Raw genomic sequence first — 22,234 nt, 5'->3', positions numbered from 1 at the left:
ATGCTACTAAACATCAGTTTGCCTGTTGAGGAGTGTGAGAGAATTTTTTGGAAATTAAGATTATTTTCATGTAAGTGAAAATTTTAATGCAGCTTTTTGAATGGGCTGCTCAACTTTATATACATTATAGAACTGAAAGATAACATCTCAGTAGGTAACAGAGACAAAAGAATGATAAATCAGGGTCAAAATGTTTGCTACATTATTATTTTGTACTTCATTAGATTCAATTTAACTCCTATAATTTTATAAAAATGCTAAAATTACTAGTAATGCACTTCAGTGAAACAGCATCTTTGCAAATTTTCTATTTTCTATTCCCAGTGACAGTTGATTCAACACTTCAAAGTACAGGAAAGTAAATGATGCAGGGAATGATAAATGATGCTCCCAAATGTCTGAAAGATGATAGCATCAAGATAAAAGGAGGGCAAAGCACTACTTACAGAAGTTAAGGGATAACACAGAAAGAAAGAAGAAAGCTGTCAGGAACTTTTGGGCAACAAATATCATCAAAACATTTCTATATGGAAGAAATATGATTCTATTCATAAGAGACTCATTTAAAAACTTTATGTTCCTAAACCCAAATATCTGCTTCTGTTTGGTGTGCCTAATTTATTCGCTTCTACCTCTTCGCACAAGCTAAGTAGAACAAAACATCACAGCAGAAGAAGGACAACAGTTTTTGAATCCTGCTGTGTTTGTTCAAGAAAGCAAGTAAAGCTTTCCAACAAGGAAACAAAACACCTTTTCAAGCTATTAAAAAGGAATAGCTTTTGCTCATCCATGAATATAAAAACTGCTTTTCAAAAGTGTTTCAAAGATAACGTTCATTTTGGAAACCAAACTGAAAGTGTCAGAATATTGGTAAATTTGAGTTATTAGTTTATTATTATTTTCATTTTCACAATTATATGGGATGGCTACCTAGAAAGATGCAGAAAAGCAGCATAGATTACATGACATGAAATTTGCATTATGTTATTTAATTTGTCTGGATAGTAGCACTCTTTTAGCTACATTAGCTCTTCCTGGACATTTTCTTCTGAAAGCTGCATAAACATATTTAATCAGCATCTTTTCACTTGAAATTATAGGGTTTTGTTTGTTTGTTTGTTTTCTGAAGGGGGGGACTTTTTGTTGTTTTGTGGCATTATCTATTTTAAGTATAGGGAATATCACAAAAATCTTTTTAAGACAAATATCATGGTTCAACAGGCATCCAACTTTCAGTCCTTATACTTCATTTTACCTACACACCTACTCCAAATTTTCAACAATTTGTTATTTAACCGCCAGAGACAAACTAGAACCTACAGGTCTTCAAGATCGACAGCTAATTACCATAGAACATTGACTAGACACTGAGAAGACTGTACCCAAAATGATTTGCACAGACGGCATAGAATTTCGTTAAGATGACCAAGTATTTATAATGGATATAAAATAGTAAAGGTAAACTTGGAATGCCACATTTTTCTTTCAGATCACTAGAAGTTTAAAGGGAATGTGTTTAGAGAGACATGACTGTTTGAAATGTTTATAGAAAAAACATTTGCAATATGATGCATAGATTCCAACAAAAATACAGTACAAGTTCAGACACCATATGGCAAAACATGTACACCAGTGACTAAGTCATTCATAAAGGTATTATACATCAGCCCTATGCTGCTTTCCTTCACCTTGCAGATAGCGAGAGATTCTCTGGTTTGGGAGTTGCTTGCTACATTCTGGCCTGCTAGAAGAATGCCAGGATATTAAACTCTTTTTTTGTGTGTGTGTGGCATGAAATGGGAGAAAACCCTTGCCACCTAGAAAGCCCTGTTTGTGTCTGACATTTCACATTGTAGCTCCTGTTAAATGACAAGTAGATTTTTCGTTGCTTTATGCAGAGTTGTGGCAATCTGTTGGCCAGTCTAAGACTGAACAGCAAGCCCCAATAGCTGGAAGTGGCCTTAATTCTCGGTGCATTCAAGTCAACTGCAAGGCTTGAATGGTGTCACAATGACCTCTAACAGGGGTATGAGAAGAATACTGCTATGAAGCATCTGTTTAGGGTTAGTTGATAGAAAAGCAGGGAGGTGACTGAGGGTACCCCCTCAGTCTTTTTTAGAGAGAGGTTTTGAGCCAAAACATTATTAGCACACAGCCACTGAGAGGCTCTGCAAGGGAATCCAAGAGATTCAAATCACAGGGCATTCAAAGCACAGAGATTCAAATAACATGGATCTGGGGTCAGGGAGAAAACTAGAATGGCAAAGTTTTGATAATCACATGTAAAATATCTCATAAAGATCGTCAGCCCATTAGGAACAGGGAAAGCCTGTCAATAAGAAATAACAAACATCATATCCTACCCAAAGCCTACAACTTTTATGAAGCTAACAGGTTATGTTCATGAAAAGGCTTACTCTTGCATAAAGCTACCAAAAGTCCTCACAGACTACTTGTGTCTATCCTCCCTCCCCATCCCATTCATTCCTTCCTACCCCCTCCTCTTTTTCTACATGAAAGTAGGGTACAATTAACTAGACATTATGCACACACACACAAAATACATGGCTCTGGTATTGCATTTGTTTGTTCAAGGGGTACTGAAAACTGGCATTTATGGTTTTCCATGAAAACTATTGCTGTTTTGTTTTTGTTTTTTCTCTAATCTGGAACTTGACTAATTTGTACCACTACACAATTTAATAGCTCAGAATTGTAGACCTCAAAATCTAAAATACAGCATCACAAGACACTGGAAAACAGCCTGATAGGTTATATCTTTCCCCACCAGCATATTTTTGCCTCACCCTACTTCTTTCTGTAAATTGTTAGGAGAAGCATTTGGCCATACACTTTTAAACAAGTAGGTTAACATTAATAAATCAAAGTTAGCCACTCTTTTAGTCCTTCTACTTGCTCAGAAAGCTGTGAACAGAAGATTTTTTTTAAATCCGTCTATTTCCAGAAAAAAAAAAAAAAAAAAAAAAAAAAAAAAACAATTTTTGTTACCAAAATGTCACATTTCCTAGGCTCTGCAACACACAAGAACAAAATATGGACATAGCCCAGTGTCACAGACTATCGTGTAACCTGAAGATTTAAAACAGGTTTTTCTGAGATCCATAAGCAAAGAAATTTCATACATAGCATTATAAAAATACAAGCTCCCGTGCTCATATTTCTTGCTTTTTAAATTATAACACAGAATACATTAATTAACAATCTTAAAGTTTTGAGGTCCATGGATGCCCTAACTGTTCTGCAAAAGATCACTCGATCTAGAGCTTTCATTAAAAACTCAGATTTTATAATCATTCAAAGACTGTTACTAACACTGACTTTTAATTTCTTAATTGCTATGACATTCCCTATTAAAAGTGTTTTACCTACCACAAGAATGACTTGGATAAGTGAGTATTGCTATCCCCCAATACATTTGATTAAATTTTTCATTTCAATACTTCAAACCACAAACCAGCATCTAGATTTTCTGTTTTCTGGAAACGTTAATTATATTTGTAAAATACACAGGAATGATGCAACAAGCATCAAGCGATTCTTTGAGTTTGCCACAATTATTGTGCTTTCATGTATAGTGGTGACTCTGGTAACATACCACAGTGATGCTTAAAAGTTGTTTAAAAGTTGTTTAAAGAGAATTATATGAAAAAATACATGAAAATTATATGAAAATTGTGTGCAACCTATTAAAAAGGTCAACTGTTGGATGTATTCAGTGTGTTGATAGATACAGTGGGAAGCAGTAAAAGGGAACCAGCTACACTGTGGGTTCTGCAGTCTCTGTAAGAGATAAAATGATCCAGAGATGTTTCACAGAGTAACGGGCTGAATTTCTTTTTTCTTATTATTATTTCAAAATGTTGATAAAGTAGCTTCTCTGCTGTTTTCAAGCTGTAGGCCACTATATGCCTATCATGTTCAGATAGCTCATATGTTTGAAGAGCTGCTCTCAGCGTGTACCTTAGCTAGCCACATCATTGTCTTTATGTCAGCTACTTTTCTTTCTGTTTCAACTACAGATCCCCAATACAGTGAAACTGTTTCACTGATCACCACTGTACCATACTCACAACACCATAGAAGTGTGCAGGACTGTAGGCTACTTTGAGTAACTAAGATTTGAGTAAAATATTTTACCTTTTGAGCCTGAGGGAGCTGGAAAACAACAAAACAGAACAAGCAATCATTACAAATTAAATAAATTTGAAGAGCTATTTCAGTTGTTTTATGTATTCATAAAAATCACAAACACAATAAAAAAAAAAACACAACAACAACAACAAAGTATTAAAGAAACTACAGAAACTAAGTTTACAGTGTCAATTGATTCAACTTACTGAGGGCTTATATTAACGTAGCTCATTATTTGAGCTAAATATATTATATTATTATAGGCATCACAAAAGCATGCTGCAATTTGTTAAATACCATAGCGCTAAGATAAGGACTGTTTTCAGATATGGTATCACATTTGAACTGTGAAGTAGTCCCATCTTCCTGTACACAAATATAATACAACATAAATGTAGTTTCAGTTTTAAGACCAACCATTCTTGGTTGTAAACATCTAAACCTATAGTTACTAAGAATGAAATGGACATTAGGAGAGGTTTGTCATATTAAAGTAGAAGGTTGTATTCTTTGACACAGGAAAGAAAAACAAAATGGTAAGTAATAGAAAGTAACTGACTTCATGCAAACATTCTGTCATCGATGCATAATACACAATATGCATAGAAGAACATGTCTGTAGTGTAAACACAAGTATGATTATATGCACATACATGCCAATACATGGTGTTCATGCATAAATACATAATTGTATCACACATGTTCTTAGGTGTTCATACCTTATTGTATGCAAAGTATTTACAGTACCAACTCACATTAAAAGGCCTGGAGAGCAGGCAATAGACTCTACTACACACCAAACACCTTATTTATCAGAGTTGAAAAATGAGTTCTGTTTCTACTTTAGGAAAAAGAAAACGCATTGAAGGTTATGGAGAGGAACTCAGAAAAATAAACTATTATCAGCACACCAAACTCTTCACTTTTTTCCAAATTCTTCTCCTCTTACTTTCAAGCTCTGAGAGAAAGTCACCACACACAACAATTCAGCCTTGTAGTAAATCCACCTTCTCAAGAAATTTGCAATACAAATTGCTTCTTTACAGGCATAATCAACATGGAAACAGGCACATGAGTTAATACCAAATGCCAAAAGATCTTCAAGATCTCTAGTGATCTTCTGAAAGGCCTTCTATCATTGCTCAGAATTAAAACAGACAGAAAAAAACAACTTCCTCATAGTACTCTGCTACAAACTAATGCCCACATTAGTATGTCATGAATGAGAATTGTCACCTGTGATGCTTAATTCACGAATCCTGAAAGCAACCTGTCACAATTTTTCTCTGTTTTCACAATATAAAGCATAACAAAATTGGGGGCAGGGAGAATTGCTGCATATAAATTCCCTTTATCCTAAAACCTGAATGCATCAATAGTGAGATATGAGTGATGATTACACTGAAGCGTGACCTATATGTGTTTCTTGAAAGACTTTTTTAAATAACAGTTAATAAAGAAAGACGTAAAAAGGTTGCTGCAGAAATTGCAGATATCCGATGAACTTTAAATACATTAGCTAAATTGTGTGTAGATGCTTAGAGCACTACTTAAAGCAGCTCAACACTTTTCTGAACATTTTTCTACTTATTAGTCTTTGACTTGGTCAACAATTTTGAGAAGTCAGATCTTTTTATTTTTTCATTCAGAAAAAAAAAGGAAAGTTGAAATATCAATTTTCAAATGTTCTGTTGCAGTACTGAAACTGTTGTTCTCTCTAACGCTGCCTTTTTTGTCTTCTTGTTTTTAAATACCACCTTCTTCTACAACACATGTAAAAAATCTTGGGCATTCTTTCGTTGTTACCTATATAAAGGCAGGTGCAGTAAAGAATCATATCCAAATTTCCACCTTCCAAACAAATTTCAAAGAACTTTGCCCAAGCCGCTATGCAGAGCAAACTCAGGTGGTTTAATAATCAGCTAATTTGTATGTCATAGTCTACAAAACAGTGCTTGAAGTATAGTAAAGGTAACCAAGGCAACCAAGGCAATATTAGAATCATTGTAGAAATTCTTACTTCCAGGCTGGGGAGGGGAGGGGGATGGAACCTCAAAAAAATGATCAAAAAAAGCAACCATGAATGTATGCACATACACAGTGCTCTGTTGGGACTTCAAATTTGTAGCTGAATCCTTACAAAATTATTAGTACTGTTGATGCAACTTTCACTAATTATTTTCAGAACTTGAATTTACTCCTGTTTAAGCACATCTCTTCTGCTATTACGGCTTGGTCAGTTTCAGAAGGGACAGGCAGCATGGAAGGGTTGGTGATGTGCCTCTCTATATCAGAGAGAGTTTTGGTGTCGTGGAACTTCAGGCTGAGAATGATAAGGTTGAGTCCCTATGGGTTAGAATCAGTGGGAAAACCAACAAGGGAAGCATCCTGGCGGGGGTCTGCTATAGACCGCCGAACCAGGATGAGGAGACTGATAAGGAGTTCTACAGGCAGCTGACAAAAGTTGCAAAATCGTCAGCACTTGTTCTTGTGGGGGACTTCAACTTCCCAGGTATATCCTGGAAACACAACACAGCCCAGAGAAAGCAGTCTAGGAGGTTTCTGGAGAGCGCGGAAGATAGCTTCCTGATGCAGCTGGTTAGTGAGCCTACCAGGGGAGGTGCCCCGCTAGACCTTCTCTTCACAAACAGGGAAGGACTGGTGGAGGATGTGATTGTCAGGAGCTGTCTTGGGCAGAGTGACCATGAAATGGTGGAGTTCTCTGTTCTTGGCGAGGCCAGGAAGAGGACCAGTAAAACTGCTGTATTGGACTTCCGGAGGGCTGACTTTGAGCTGCTCAGGACACTGGTTGGCAGAGTCCCTTGGGAGGCGGTTCTGAAGGGCAGAGGGGTCCAGGAAGGCTGGGCGCTCTTCAAGAGGGAAATCTTAATGGTGCAGGAGCAGTCTGTCCCCACGTGCCCAAAGATGAGCCGGTGCAGAAGAAAACCGGCCTGGCTGAACAGAGAATTGTGGCTTGAGCTTAGGAGAAAAAAGAGGGTTTATAATCTTTGGAAAAGAGAGCGGACCACTCGGGAGGACTATAAGGAAGCTGCAAGGCAGTGCAGGGACAAAATTAGAAAGGCCAAAGCTCATCTGGAGCTCAATCTGGCTATTGCCGTTAAAGATAACAAAAAATGTTTTTACAAATACATCAATGCAAAAAGGAGGACTAAGGAGAATCTCCATCCTTTACTGGATGCAGGGGGAAACTTAGTTACAAGAGATGAGGAAAAGGCGGAGGTGCTTAATGCCTTCTTCGCCTCAGTCTTTAGCAGCAAATCAGTTGCTCTCTGGATACCCAGTACCCTGAGCTGGTGGAAGGGGATGGGGAGCAGGATGTGGCCCTCACTACCCAGGAGGAAATGGTTGGCAACCTGCTACAGCACTTGGATGTACACAAGTCGATGGGGCCAGATGGGATCCACCCAAGGATACCAATAGAACTGGCAGAGGAGCTGGCCAAGCCACTTACCATCATTTATTGGCAGTCCTGGCTATCGGGGAAGGTCCCAGTTGACTGGCGGCTAGCAAACATGACACCCATCCACAAGACAGGCTGGAAGGTAGACCCGGGGAACTATAGGCCTGTCAGTTTGACCTCAGTGCCAGGGAAACTCATGGAGCAGATTCTCTTGAGTATCATCACACGGCACTTACAGGGCAACCAGGTGATCAGGCCCAGTCAGCATGGGTTTATGAAAGGCAGGTCCTGCTTGACGAACCTGATCTCCTTCTATGACAAAGTGACGCGCTGGGTGGATGAGGGAAAGGCTGTGGATGTGGTCTACCTTGACTTCAGCAAGGCTTTTGACACTGTTTCCCACAGAATTCTCCTCAAGAAACTGACTACTCTTGGCTTGGACTGGCATACGCTTTGTTGGGTTAGAAACTGGCTGGATAGCCGGGCCCAAAGAGTCGTGGTGAATGGAGTCAAATCCAGTTGGAAACTGGTCATTAGTGGCGTTCACCAGGGCTCGGTACTGAGGCCAGTCCTCTTTAGTATCTTTATCGATGATCTGGATGAGGGCATCGAGTGCTTACCCTCAGTAAGTTCGCAGATGACACCAAGGTAGGTGCGTGTGTCGATCTGCTCAAGGGTAGGAAGGCTCTACAGGAGGATCTGGATAGGCTGCACCGATGGGCTGAGGCCAACTGTATGAAGTTCAACAAGGCCAAGAGCCGGGTCCTGCACCTGGGGTGCAATAACCCCAAGCAGAGCTAAAGGCTGGGAGATGAGTGGTTGGAGAGCTGCCAGGCAGAGAAAGACCTGGGAGTATTGGTTGATAGTCAGCTGAATATGAGCCAGCAGTGTGCTCAGGTGGCCAAGAAGGCCAGCAGCATCCTGGCTTGCATAAGAAGCAGTGTGGCCAGCAGGGCTAGGGAAGTGATCATCCCCCTGTACTTGCCTCTGGTGAGGCCGCACCTCGAGTACTGTGTTCAGTTTTGGGCCCCTCACTACAAGAAGGACATGGAGGTGCTAGAGCGGGTCCAGAGAAGGACAACGAAGCTGGTGAGGGGCCTGGAGAACAAGTCCTATGAGGAGCGGCTGAGGGAGCTGGGTTTGTTCAGCCTGGAGAAAAGGAGGCTCAGGGGCGACCTTATTGATCTTTATACATATATGTACATTAAAGGAGGCTGTAGTGAGGTGGGGGTTGGTCTATTCTCCCACAGGCCTGGTGACAGGACGAGGGGGAATGGTCAAAAGTTGCGGCAGGGGAGGTTTAGGTTGGATCTTAGGAAGAACTTCTTTACTGAGAGGGTTGTTAGACACTGGAACAGGCTGCCCAGGGAAGTGGTGGAGTCACCATCCCTGGAAGTCTTTAAAAGACATTTAGATTTATAGTTTAGTGATATGGTTTGGTGGAGGACTTGATAGTGTTAGGTTAGAGGTTGGACTCGATGATCTTGAGGTCTCTTCCAACCTAGACAATTCTGTGATTCTGTGATTCTGTTTTTGCCATGTGAAGGAGTTACAGTCACATGGAATGCAAGTAAAGATTGATAATTACCAGCCAAATCAGATGCTCCATGCTTTCATTTAATAAACTACTTTTACACCTTTACTGGGATTATTTTCAAGAGCGCATTAAGAAGAGTTTGCAAATCCGTGTCCCATATTGTTTGTTACTTATTGCTGAATTAAGTATGTCAATCCCTTTTATAGCAGTTTATAACATTAGGAGTATTTCCTTGCTCTGAAAGATGTGTAGTCAAAGCCTTGATTAAGAATAACACGGGCAGCAGATAAGATTTACATTCCAATAGGATTTTTCCTGGGCTAGTACTCTTGTCACTTTTCACCTAAGCTTCAAAATCCAAGTCCACAGTCTTTTCCTGCAAAAAAACCTGTCTTTGTTGCAGCCAGATAAATCTTCATTCTGTTGTTGATTTGAAACTTGGCTGTTACAGGATCTGTATGCCAGCAATTCAGTTAATAATTGGTGCAAATTCCTTTGAAATAAATGATAGAAGTTTGTCTGACATTATCCCTTCTGGGAGGCCATAGGAAACAAATAATTTTCCTAACAATAACAGTAATAGTCTTCTGGTCTGACCCTTTATTGCATAGTCTAAAAATTGCATGTCTCTGTGAAAAACCCAGCAGATACCTCTGATTCCCGGGGTTTGCTTTATATACTGCCAAGAGGCAGTTTTGCAGTAAACTGTATGATCTTCTCCTGACCCTTAAAAAACACTGCAGGGCTTTCTATTCTACGTGCACCTATAGAAATCTGCGACATTTTGGTGACTTTATTCAGGTGCAACCACACCAAAGTAGCCAATGTTTCTTTTTGCTTTTCCGTTACTGTCTCTTCCTCCCTCTGGTGATCATCTCTAAAAGAAGATATGTGATAGGGCATATATCTGTTTGACTCGCTCCAAGTTTACCAGTTTTCTTAAAATGGCTGTGTCTGAAGTGCAGAAGGAAGTCTGTGGAAGACATATCCTAAGTTCCCAGATCTTGTAGTATACGGAAAGGAGAATAACATCTGAGTTGTAATTAATGAACTTCTAACCCTTCTGTCCAACAGCTTGCCAGCCTGAGAGAGCCCTTCGGAAGACTAGCACTGACTAGATCTCTGCTAACACTTCAGTAACAGAAAATAGAAACCTTTCATTTATGATGCTTGCAGTCACAACAAAAACACCCAAACCCAAATGACAAGACAGCACTGGTGAATCAGAGTAAGAATGAAAGCAAGAGATTGTGTAAACACTACTGAATACAATATAACATCCCCATCAGTAACAGCAATCAGAGATGACCCTCTTGTCTCGGACTGGTGTTTCCGTAATACCTTAAGAATAATTAGACTTCAATTTTGCAGAAGGATTTTAAATTTCTAAACATAACATAAAACATATTCCTGAAAATATTTCCTCTTCAGGAATAGGGAACAATCATGACATTTAAAATTACAAAATATAACAGTCTTTGGATTGATTCCAAAAAAGTTTATCAGTATTTTAAGGTAACATTTAAAAACACTCAGGTAGATTTTCTTTTGATTCAGCTGCTTGAAATATTTTCATTCAACGTTATTTGTATGAAAAATGAAATATGACTTAGGTATTTGCAGTTTCAACATTCTCTGACTTATACTCAGGCTTATACTATACTTACACTATAATATGACATTATACCGCAATATGAACACCTTTAGCAAGAATAATAGGGATTAATATTTGACTGCACTTTTTGACTGCACTTTTAATTAAGCAATTTATTTTTCTAATGGAGCTGTAATATCTGACAGCTTTAACATCCTACAAACATTCCAATAAGAAAGTTATGATTATGTGACATGATATTTATAGTTTTCTTTCAAAGTTGCAGTATATTCTTTTTCTTGAAATGTACCTATGTTTCAAATACATCTTTATTCATTTGCATTATTGCATACCTAACCATTCTCAGGGTCTATAAGTTGTTCTCAATTTAAATACTATGGACATTTTAAATTTTGATATATTTTCCAATAGAAGAGTAAACACTCTTTTACTCAATTCCTGCATAAGTGAATTCACTTGGACACTTCAAAGTATTTAAATATAGTACCTGATTTCTAGTGGAAGGAATAGTTTGGATCTACGTAAATACCAAGGGCCATGATTTTGTAAGTGACTTCATGGTAATTCCCAAACAAAATGACCATACATTTCTAAAATATTCTATGGCTGTTTCAGCAACATATTCAAATCATTATGTAGTTGTATGTCCTAAATTTCCAAGTAACCAAGTCTAGAAGCCTTACAGGAAAATATGAAGTTGTTGTTCTGTTGGATCAGAATTCAACCTTTCAATTGTTTGAAGAATTAAAAAGTAATGTCTCCTGAAAGACTAAATTACACTAATTTCTGATTATACAAAATAAATAAATAATTCTACTACTAGAGACAGAGACAGAAAAATAACATACAAATCATTATGAAATTAATGCTCTGTTTTCTATTTTTCTAAGGACTGCATGAAATTGTACTTGTCAAAAAGTTATTCCAACTCTGGCAATGCATTTCATTTAAAGTATTCATAAATAAAGCAACAACTCTTATTTTACATTCACTGACATTCCCACAATCCTATTCTCCTGCCAGGCATTTCAATATGTCACCAGTCTCAGAAAAGTGGTAACATCCATACCGACTTCACTGTTCCACAATCAGATACAATACAAAACAATTGAAATGGAGTACAAAAGTTACAATATTACATACAGTAAGAAATCAACTTTTATGAATACAGCTCTGATAGTTCAGCCATTTCTGTAAGTAGTTTCAGGGCTGCATTAACTTTCATGTCTTTGCATAGCTAACTTTCTGGTGGTTTGACAGCAGCATTCATTTCGCATTTCGCATACTGACTGTATTTAGAATTAAATGTATGCAATTTTTTGGAAATACACTTCCAGTAAAAGATCTGAAATACTGTTGCAAGCATGTGGGTCCTATAATTAACATCACAGCAAAAAGGAAGACATCAGTGAAACTCCTCAGGAAAAGAGATAAAAAAGAGGAGACAATGTATATATGTGCCAGATACTCTATAACGTAGGCTACTTCTTTATGGCATTGAGAGCGGTTGTATCACGGTAAAACCACCACAGGCATCACACAATGTAATTAAATATAGGGGTAGATAACAGTTTATTCTCTTGAATAGAAATAGAAAACATGTCATACAATGCTAAACAGGCTTCCTTTCACACATCTTTCCCAAAATGGCAAGTATAGAGTATGGAGTATAGAAAGAACGTTCAAACTCTCAATTTTTTAGCAGAAAATGTAGATTTTCTGCTTTAAAATACACTTAGTTGGTATGAGATACATCATTTATATGTTACAATTTTGACAAAATTTCTGGTACAACCTATGCATTAATTCTCCTCTTCTTAGACCCGTGTAAGTACTAGAGGCACCAGAGGTAATTATGTGCATACAGGAAGGCAAAATGCAACCTCCTGCTGGGATGTTCCTGAAGTTAAGATTTCAGTATAAATATTGAGAGTGATAACAACATGCAGTTTACTGGGCCAACATCTGTGAGGGAAATGCATTTGTTTTTTCAAGGACTTCAACACCAAATCTTTCTTTGTGCACGTAATTGTTTTACTGAGCTATGACATATTCTGCAATAACTACAGCATTTCAGTCAAGATAGACTCTGCACTGCATGCAAAGTATTCCAGTCACAGAAAATGTAAATGTTGCTATGGAGAAAAGCCATAAAATATAGATGAAAACTATCATCCTAGATCTCTCTTTCTAAAGAATTTTATAAAGTTGACAGAAAGAAGCTAGCTCTTGTGAAAATGAAAAAAAAAAAATAGTATATGTTTCAGATAAGATATCAGATTGGAATTAAGAAATAACAGAGCACACTGAAGAATTACATATATATTCCAAACATCTTCATAATAAAATGGCACCATCCTTCAAAGGTTTTACATTTTCTAAAGTACAAGATTAATTATGTAAAGGATTAATTTCTAATCTACAGTCTAGCAATCTTGCTTTTAAATGGAGAATTGTTAAAAACTACAACAAAAACCTAAATACATTCAATTTATTAAACGATTAAATTGCATTTGTCTGCAACCGCTCTCTCAACATTGTTGAAGCAAGCAAAAAAGAAATCCATATGGGCAGGAACATTCTTAGTTTTTCATTGTAATACTGATCAATTAAACAATGAAGCCCACTGCCCAGAAGGTTGTGGAGTTTCCATCTTTAGAGATATTCAAAACCCAATTGGACAGAGTTGAGGACAGCTCTTGCTGATCTTGCTCCAGCAAATGGTTGGACTAGATGGTCTCTAGAGATCCCTTCCAGTCTCAATTACTCCATGACTCTATGCCAGTGATTCTTTTAATTGTATAAACTAAGTGTTCTCTTTCTCCAATAAATACAAAATGTTTAGAGAAAAGATTGTATTTAAACTATCCAGAGAGATTCTTATAAATGCAGGGTTTGGCTAGAAACGTTATTCATAAATAATTATGTATCTTTTTTAAAAAGAGTTATGCTAATTTTACAAATAAACCATGTGGCTGAAGATTGACGAAGCAGAACAGAATCACAAAATGAGACTAATTCAACAAATTGAGACTAATTCCACACATGATGAACACAATCTTGCATGTGTGATTCATGCATGTGTGTTTATTAAAGGGAGTGAGTTTTGTTTTCATTATTACTTGTGCAAAAATAGATGTTAGTGCAAAACAGATGTTCATAGTTCTGATAATATATGCAAGCATATATTATTTATAAACATTACTATATTTAGATTTCCATATAAAATTATTTTTATAACTATTCTCTTATCTTTTATACATCTTATATTTCCTTCCTAATCAAAACCTGTGTAGATATTCAAGCATGGAAGTGGAATATTTTTCTAAATAGAGCCAATTCCAAATAAAACTACTGATTGAGAGATAAAGATCATGTAATACTGAGACATCATTTACATTACAATCAGAATATTTAGTCTTTTTATCAGATGCAGAAAACACTGAAAATAAAAGTTTCTAAAAATGGGATCATCAGCATTAAGGCTAATACCTAGAGTACTACTAACAGCAGAATAATTAACAGTATTTTCAAAACAGTAAGACTTTATGATTGTTGGATTATTACGTTTTATGTTCGAGGATGACCTTCAAGTTGTTCTGCTAGGTTCTTCTATTGGGAACACAGACTCAATTTGTATAAAGTGGAGTAATGAATGTAGTTCTCGTATATCATGTGTGTTCTGTGCACTAATTTGATTTACAACTCAAGTTGTTGCAAATATTTTGGTTTAAAAACACATAAAGGATCTGAAGATTATCTTCTTTAATATCGCTATACGTGACCTCTACAGTTGACACTATGAGGGATGAGTAAACAGATGGGCAACAGCAGAAAACCGTTAGCCTGAAGGATGATTTCCTATGCTTATTTAAAATTTGTGGCTATATTTAACTGGTTACCAACATTTGGACTGCTTAGTTATTGTGGCAGTGAATGGCTTATTAGTAGGTTTTTCACGTTTCTCAAATTCATACAATGATCAAAATGTTCCCCTCTCTGATCAAAGATTCAGAACTAATTGCTAGATCTAGCAGTCCTGCACAGCTACATACATGTTCCAAGCCTTGAAAATTATCAGAAACTTCCTATCCACTTACATAGATGTCATTATAAAATCTGAAGTCGCAATACAACTTAAATGACATGAGTGGCAATAATTTCTATATTTACATTAATATATTTAAATTTTAATTGGATAGTTTATGTTTTAATCAATGCTATTGGTCAGTCAGTATGTTGCTCTCTAGGACTGGTACAGAAATGAATAGCGCAATATAGGTCATTCAGAATTATTATTCTAATTTCTGTTGCTACTGAGAAAATATATAGATGTGTACTGACATGGTGTTAAATTTAATTGACAATCATATTCTACACTACATGCTAAATTAAGCTGAAAATAATTAAAGGAAATTTATTTTCTCTTCTGGTACTGTAATCATATTATTACATTGTGTATCTTCTGCAGCCCCAAAAATATTTTATTTAAACTGCATGTTAATTTTTTTTTCTTTCTAATTACTGCTTGTTTAATATATTATATGGATGCATTATAATTTTAACAAACTGTAAGAATTGCCTACATTACCTGCATGTGTCTCATACCACGCATTTAAACTTATATAAACTTATATAAACTTACATTGTAGACCAGATCAGTCTAGTAAATAGGTAAGAATATGAGTTTACCTACAGTAAAATATCTAATTCAAGTAAAATGTTGAATACACAGGAAAATACCATTTTACTATTTCTCTTAGTAATATTTTAAAGTATTTACTGTGCAGCTTCTTTTACCATAATTTGAGCGTTTTATGATTTGCTAAAGTCCCATAAACAGTAAAGAAAGCTCACATTAAATCATTTAAATTTCCATTCAAAAGACAAAAAAAAAAAAAGTTTAATTGAATCCTAAAATACGTAGGTCCATGCATTAAGACTGGATATGGATCGTCATATGAACCACAGAATCACAGAATCATCTAGGTTGGAAGAGACCTCCAAGATCATCGAGTCCAACCTCTGACCTAACACTATCAAGTCCTCCACCAAACCATATCACTAAACTATAAATCTAAATGTCTTTTAAAGACTTCCAGGGATGGTGACTCCACCACTTCCCTGGGCAGCCTGTTCCAATGTCTAACAACCCTTTCAGTGAAGAAGTTCTTCCTAAGATCCAACCTAAAACTCCCCTGGCGCAACTTTTGACCATTCCCCCTCGTCCTGTCACCAGGCCTGTGGGAGAACAGACCAACCCCCACCTCACTACAGCCTCCTTTAAGGTACCTGTAGAGAGCAATAAGGTCGCCCCTGAGCCTCCTTTTCTCCAGGCTGAACAAGCCCAGCTCCTTCAGCCGCTCCTCATAGGACTTGTTCTCCAGGCCCCTCACGAGCTTCGTCGCCCCTCTCTGGACTCGCTCAAGCACCTCGATGTCCTTCTTGTAGCGAGGGGCCCAAAACTGAACACAGTACTCGAGGTGCGGCCTCACCAGAGGCAAGTACAGGGGGATGATCACTTCCCTAGACCTGCTAGCCACACTGCTTCTTATGCAAGCCAGGATGCTGTTGGCCTTCTTGGCCACCTGAGCACACTGCCGGCTCATATTCAGCTGACTATCCACCATCACTCCCAGGTCCTTCTCTACCTGGCAGCTCTCCAACCACTCATCTCCCAGCCTGTAGCTCTGCTTGGGGTTATTGCATCACAAGTGCAGGACCCGGCTCTTGGCCTTGTTGAACTTCATACGGTTGACCTCAGCCCATCGGTCCGGCCTATCCAGATCCTCCTGCAGAGCCTTCCTACCCTTGAGCAGATCGACACACGCACCTACCTTGGTGTCATCTGCGAACTTACTGAGGGTGCACTCCGTGCCCTCATCCCGATCATTGATGAAGATATTACAGAGGACCAGCCCCAGCACCGAGCCCTGGGGAACGCCACTAGTGACTGGCCTCCAACTGGACTTGACTCCATTCACCACGACTCTTTGGGCCTGGCTATCCAGACAGTTTTTAACCCAACAAAGCGTATGTCAGTCCAAGCCAAGAGCAGCCAGTTTCTTGAGGAGAATGCTGTGGGAGACGGTGTCAAAAGCCTTGCTGAAGTCAAGGTAGACCACATCCACAGCCTTTCCCTCATCCACCCAGTGCGTCACTTTGCCATAGAAGGAGATCAGGTTCGTCAAGCAGGACCTGCCTTTCATAAACCCATGCTGACTGGGCCTGATCGCCTGCTGGCCCTGCAAGTGCTGTGTGATGACTCTCAAGAGAATCTGCTCCATGAGTTTCCCTGGCACTGAGGTCAAACTGACAGGCCTATAGTTCCCCGGGTCTGCCCTCTGGCCCTTCTTGTAGATGGGCGTCATGTTTGCTAGCCTCCAGTCAACTGGGACCTCCCCCGATAGCCAGGACTGCCAATAAATGATGGTAAGTGGCTTGGCCAGCTCCTCTGCCAGTTCTCTCAGTACCCTCGGGTGGATCCCATCTGGCCCCATCGACTTGTGCACATCCAAGTGCCGTACCAGGTCACCAACCAGTTCTTCGTGGATAGTGAGGGCCACATCCTGCTCCCCATCCCCTTCCACCAGCTCAGGGTACTGGGTATCCAGAGAGCAACTGATTTGCTGCTAAAGACTGAGGTGAAGAAGGCATTGAGCACCTCCGCCTTTTCCTCATCTCTTGTAACTAAGTTTCCCCCTGCATCCAGTAAAGGATGGAGATTCTCCTTAGTCCTCCTTTTTGCATTGATGTATTTATAAAAACATTTTTTGTTATCTTTAACGGCAATAGCCAGATTGAGCTCCAGATGAGCTTTGGCCTTTCTAATTTTGTCCCTGCACTGCCTTGCAACTTCCTTATATATGATAACCATTTTAATCCCTTTTGTAGGCCCAGGATTTTTCAGCTCCAATCTATAGGCAAATTTATCCTGAACATTTAAACAGTAGCCCTTCAGAAAGCTTTTAGACATACAAAGAGATGTATTAGTCTTATGTGTAAGGGTTTTGTAGCAAGAGGCACTGCAGAGGTGGCCTCTTCGAGCAGCGCCCTGTATTAGTATTAGATCAGAGCCTTCTCCAGATGGCTCCAAAAGGGATCTGCTGCTGGCCAGAGCGAGGCCAGTGAGTGACAGTGGTTGTGCACATTGGAAGAAAGCACATTGAAGAAAGCAAAAAAATGCTGCTGGGAGAGAGGAGTGAGAAAACAGAGAAGAACAATCCCGCAGACTCCAAGGCCAGTGAGAAGGGATGTCAGGCCCATGCAGAAGCACATGGAGGGGCAGGCTGTCCCCCTACAGCCTGGGAGTACCACAGTGGAGCAGATCTCCACCCTGCAGCCTGTGGAGGAGCTCCCGGTGGAGCAGGTGAATGAAGCCTGAAGGAGACTGCGGCCCATGGAGAGCAGGAGCAGGCCCCAGGCCAGAGCTGCAGCCTGTGAAGAGGAGCCCATGCAGGAACAAAGGGTCTGGGGGGTGCTGCCACACACAGGGGACCCGTGTGGGGGCAGTTTGCTCCTGATGGATGGAACCCGTGGTATGGATCCACATTGTAGCAGTTCTTGAAGAGCTGCTGTCTGTGGGAAACCCACATAGGATCAGCCTGGGAAGGACAGCATTCCATGGGAGGGACCCCACTCTGGAGCAGAAGGGAGTGAACGTAAAGGAGCAGCAGAAGCAAAGTATTACAGACTGACCACAGCTCCTGTTCCTCCACAGCACTCAGGGCAGAGGAGGTAGTTTCAGTTTACTTTAAGCTCCATTCTCACTGTACTAGTCTGTTATTAAGAGGCAATAAATTATATTAATCTGATTTATTCTGAGTAATAACTGAGGAATAACTCATGAGTGATCTTGTTCTTATCTCAGTCTACTAGCTTTTTTCAACACATTTTCTTCCCTCGTCCTTTTGAGGAGTGACAAAGCAGCGTGGTGGCATTTAGTTGCCCATTGGTGTTAAACCACCACAGGAGAATAACCAGGGAAGCCAAAACAGGGTGCAGAAGCAAACTGAGCTAGAAACTGAGAAAGGACTCAGAAATGGATCATATCTCTGAAGTCTGGTTAAAAACAACCACCCTCACATTACATTCCAGTTAACCACACACTCTAGTGTTCATCCTTAAAAGCATCCAAGAGGTTTTATACTATCCAGCAAAAAAAAATCAGTGTTCATTTTGTCTACACACACAAGAGAATTTCTAAAATTTCATCTTTATATGATATATAACATACTTGTCAGATGTATAAAACTGCTTTTCATCCATGTAAAATGGAATCATATTATATGGTTAGACTCTTTCTCCTTATTTTCTCTTTAAAATTTATTATCATTCGTACCACCTCTAGAAGAACAGATAGTTTCATTTTAATTACTAATGTTAATTATTTTCTAAATGAGACATTTAGAAAAAAAACACTAAGATGTTGACAGATAATAGCATGAGCATCCCTCCCAGAGAAATATTTCTAGTAAGAGAAACATAACTGCACTGTAGCAAAATCGGAGCTGAAAAGTCATATCTGTAATTCAAAGAAAAAAAGCAAAAGAAAGGTCTTTGTACTATAAAGATTTGTTCTGAAGTACCAAGAAAGGGAGAAAGGGAAGGGAGAGAAAGGGCAAAGGAAAAAATGATCCCACCTCAGAAGGTAGGTGCATATGTACATATGAATTCATCTATTCTCGCATATGTGACCATCCATCTTTGACAGAAATGAAAAAACATTTCTTAATCACAAATACTCTTAGAGGCTAGAGACATATCCTCTTTCTCCCATCACAAAATCCATGCAATCCTCAACCCTCAATGCAAAATGAAACAAGGGTCTTATCCAATACCTATTAGTGTCAATGAGTATCTCTCAATGAATTCTGTAGGCTTTTGATCTTGCTGTATATTAAATCTTATTTGCTTCATATATGATTGCAAGACCAACATCTGAAGATATCCACTTTCTGAGGAGGGATGAAAGTGTATTTAACTTAATGAATGTGTAAAGCAAGCCAGAATTTTTTTCTAAAACTTACACTTACTAATTGCATCTATGATTTTTAGTATGTAACTCTGATTGCATTAAATGAGATTGCATTTCTAAGACAGATGTGATTTTCTGTAGTCTGTTTTGTAATCATCCAACATCCTCTAGAAAGAGAATGGATGTAGGAATAACACATCTGAATTATCCCCAAACACACTTTTTTCCATCTTTTTTTTTTTTTTTGGATAGTACCATTTTTTTTTCTGTGTGTTCAGTGAACTGCTCTGCCAAAAGTGGAGGGTTTAGCAATACTCTGATTTCATTTTCTCTCACTCCTCATATAGTTCTCAAAATCAATCCAGCCATTTCAGGGGTACAATTTAGAGTAGCTTGCTATAATCAGTATTCCCAACCTTTCTCCATTGCTGAAATCTTCACAACCTAACAGGACTCAATTACATATAGTAATTTTACTATATAGTATAATGAAGGTTTGTTAGGCCCTAGTTTTAAAAGCTTGTATTAAGCACAATTTCTATCAGACATTCAATATAATCTTGTGGCACGTGTATTTTGTAAGATTTTACTCTATTAGATGCAAACAGCATCATTTCAAGATCAGTACAGTTTGGAGTGTGAAAACAAAACATGCAATAGAGAAACAGATCCTAAACTACTTGATGTCAGCGTTACCTGTAGAAGTCAACATTTTCTTGTTTTACAGGTATGAAGGCAAAACTGGACTTTTAAAAGATTTATAGATCATTTTGTGTCAGAGGCTAGGCTGATACTAAAAAGACTTCGATTCTTTATAAAAACATACTCCAACATCAAAAGACTGACCAAACCCATTCACAATACTTAAAGCAACACAAGTTTAAGCTTCTTTTTCATAGATTCATAGAATCAGGTTGGAAAATATGTCTAAGATCATCTGATTCAATGTTTTTTGTTTCATTTGTCCTTCTAAAAGTATTTTGAAATCGACTAATTCTAGAAATCTGATGCAAATACAGTATAGACCAAAGTGCTGGAATAATTTCTCTTTTAGAACTAAAATATTGAATGTTTTTATACAAGGAACAATCTGCCATGCCTGTAACCTAACATTAATGATACAAATGATAAACTGTTATTCACTCTTACCTGTCCCAAACTCATTGCTATGCTGGGGATTGTGCATTATGATAATGCATTACATTTTATTCTTCTTTTCCCATTTATCATTTCTGAAGGAAAACTTTTGTACAGACTTTTATTTAGCTACCACAAAATACCATGATATCAGTAAGCCAATGGCCCAGAACTGCTCTGAAAAAGGCAGTCTGCTGGAGGGTATAATGAGGCAAATACCATATGCTCATAAGGTGATTTAGCTGATAAAAAATAGAGGATGCATTTTAAAGGAAAGAAATAAGTGTTAGCACAATTTAATTTCATGAGAAGAAATCCACAGAAGATATTGATAAAGGGCACCAGAAAGCAGCAGCAAAGGCAGCCTATGCACAACTGCTCAATGAAAAGCTTCAAACATCTCTGTGAAGGGAATCACTTTTTCTCACTTTTACCAAGAGATGATAGTTTTCTCTATGAAAGGGCAAACACCAAGGGATCCATCATAAAAAACATCTGCAAAATTTCAGCATAAAAATAAGAAGAAACAAATTGTGTGTAAAAATTCTGCATAAATGCTACAGTTAGAAAGCCAAGAATTAAGCTTGGATATGTGTGTAAATGGACATTTCAGCTTTAAAAGGGAAGGTGGCATATTCCCTAAGCCAAGCAAATGAATCTTCATAAAATAGTATTCAGGCTTTGTATAAACATCTGAGAATCAAATGCCCAATGTGTATTTTGAAAATAAATTAACTATTGCTAAAACTCACAGCAAGGTGGCCATCATGTGTCTCCAAATCAGGAATATGTTTTTCAGGTTTGCATGCACGAGCAGAAAGTAACTGATAGCATTATCTAAGAGATGTACAAGATCGGAGGACAGGTTTAAGTCTTTAACTGTTACAAGGATTATTTTTTAAATGTATCATAACAAAGAATTGAGAAAATAATAAATACTCCATAATCTAACATTAAGAAATCTCTTAGTTGGATTAACTCCTAATCTAACAAATTTTATTATTATTTTTAAAAATATTTGTATACCAGTTCATGGGAAGGCAGGTATCATAGGTCTGGATAGTGCTGACATTAACTGATAAAATGTCCTATTCAATGCTTCTTCTCATTCATTACTTCTGTTCTGAGGAAGTTACTGCTTCCACACCATTATAATAAGAATGTAGCTAATGCACCTCACCATTCTAGTTTTACTCTGAAATTTTATAGCCACACTTTATTGGAAAAGCCATGGAGCATTTTATGGACTCTTCACACTGCAAGGTGAATTCATCAGGCTCTATAAAGATTCATTCACTCTGTAGAAAGAGCTATTTTCTCATGCTATTTTATTTTGGAGGAAGCTTTCTGTTTTTATTCTGCACAACTTCAAAGTACAAAACTTCCTAAAACCCA

The 22,234-nt window shown here is 38.1% G+C and overlaps 1 protein-coding gene across 1 annotated transcript in view; it reads right to left on the bottom strand.

Moving 5' to 3' along the window:
- The window catches only part of CACNA2D3 (calcium voltage-gated channel auxiliary subunit alpha2delta 3), a 463,161-nt gene that overhangs the window by 136,559 nt on the left and 304,368 nt on the right, over positions 1-22,234 (bottom strand). The window contains exon 14 of the mRNA XM_082768173.1: positions 4,159-4,176. Coding sequence (XP_082624299.1) covers positions 4,159-4,176 — 18 coding nt within the window. The remainder of the gene's footprint in view (positions 1-4,158; positions 4,177-22,234) is intronic.

Source organism: Aythya marila (genome assembly GCF_965140915.1).
Source record: "Aythya marila genome assembly, chromosome: 10".
Classification (NCBI taxonomy): domain Eukaryota; kingdom Metazoa; phylum Chordata; class Aves; order Anseriformes; family Anatidae; genus Aythya; species Aythya marila.
This window is presented reverse-complemented; position numbering and strand designations above follow the sequence as displayed.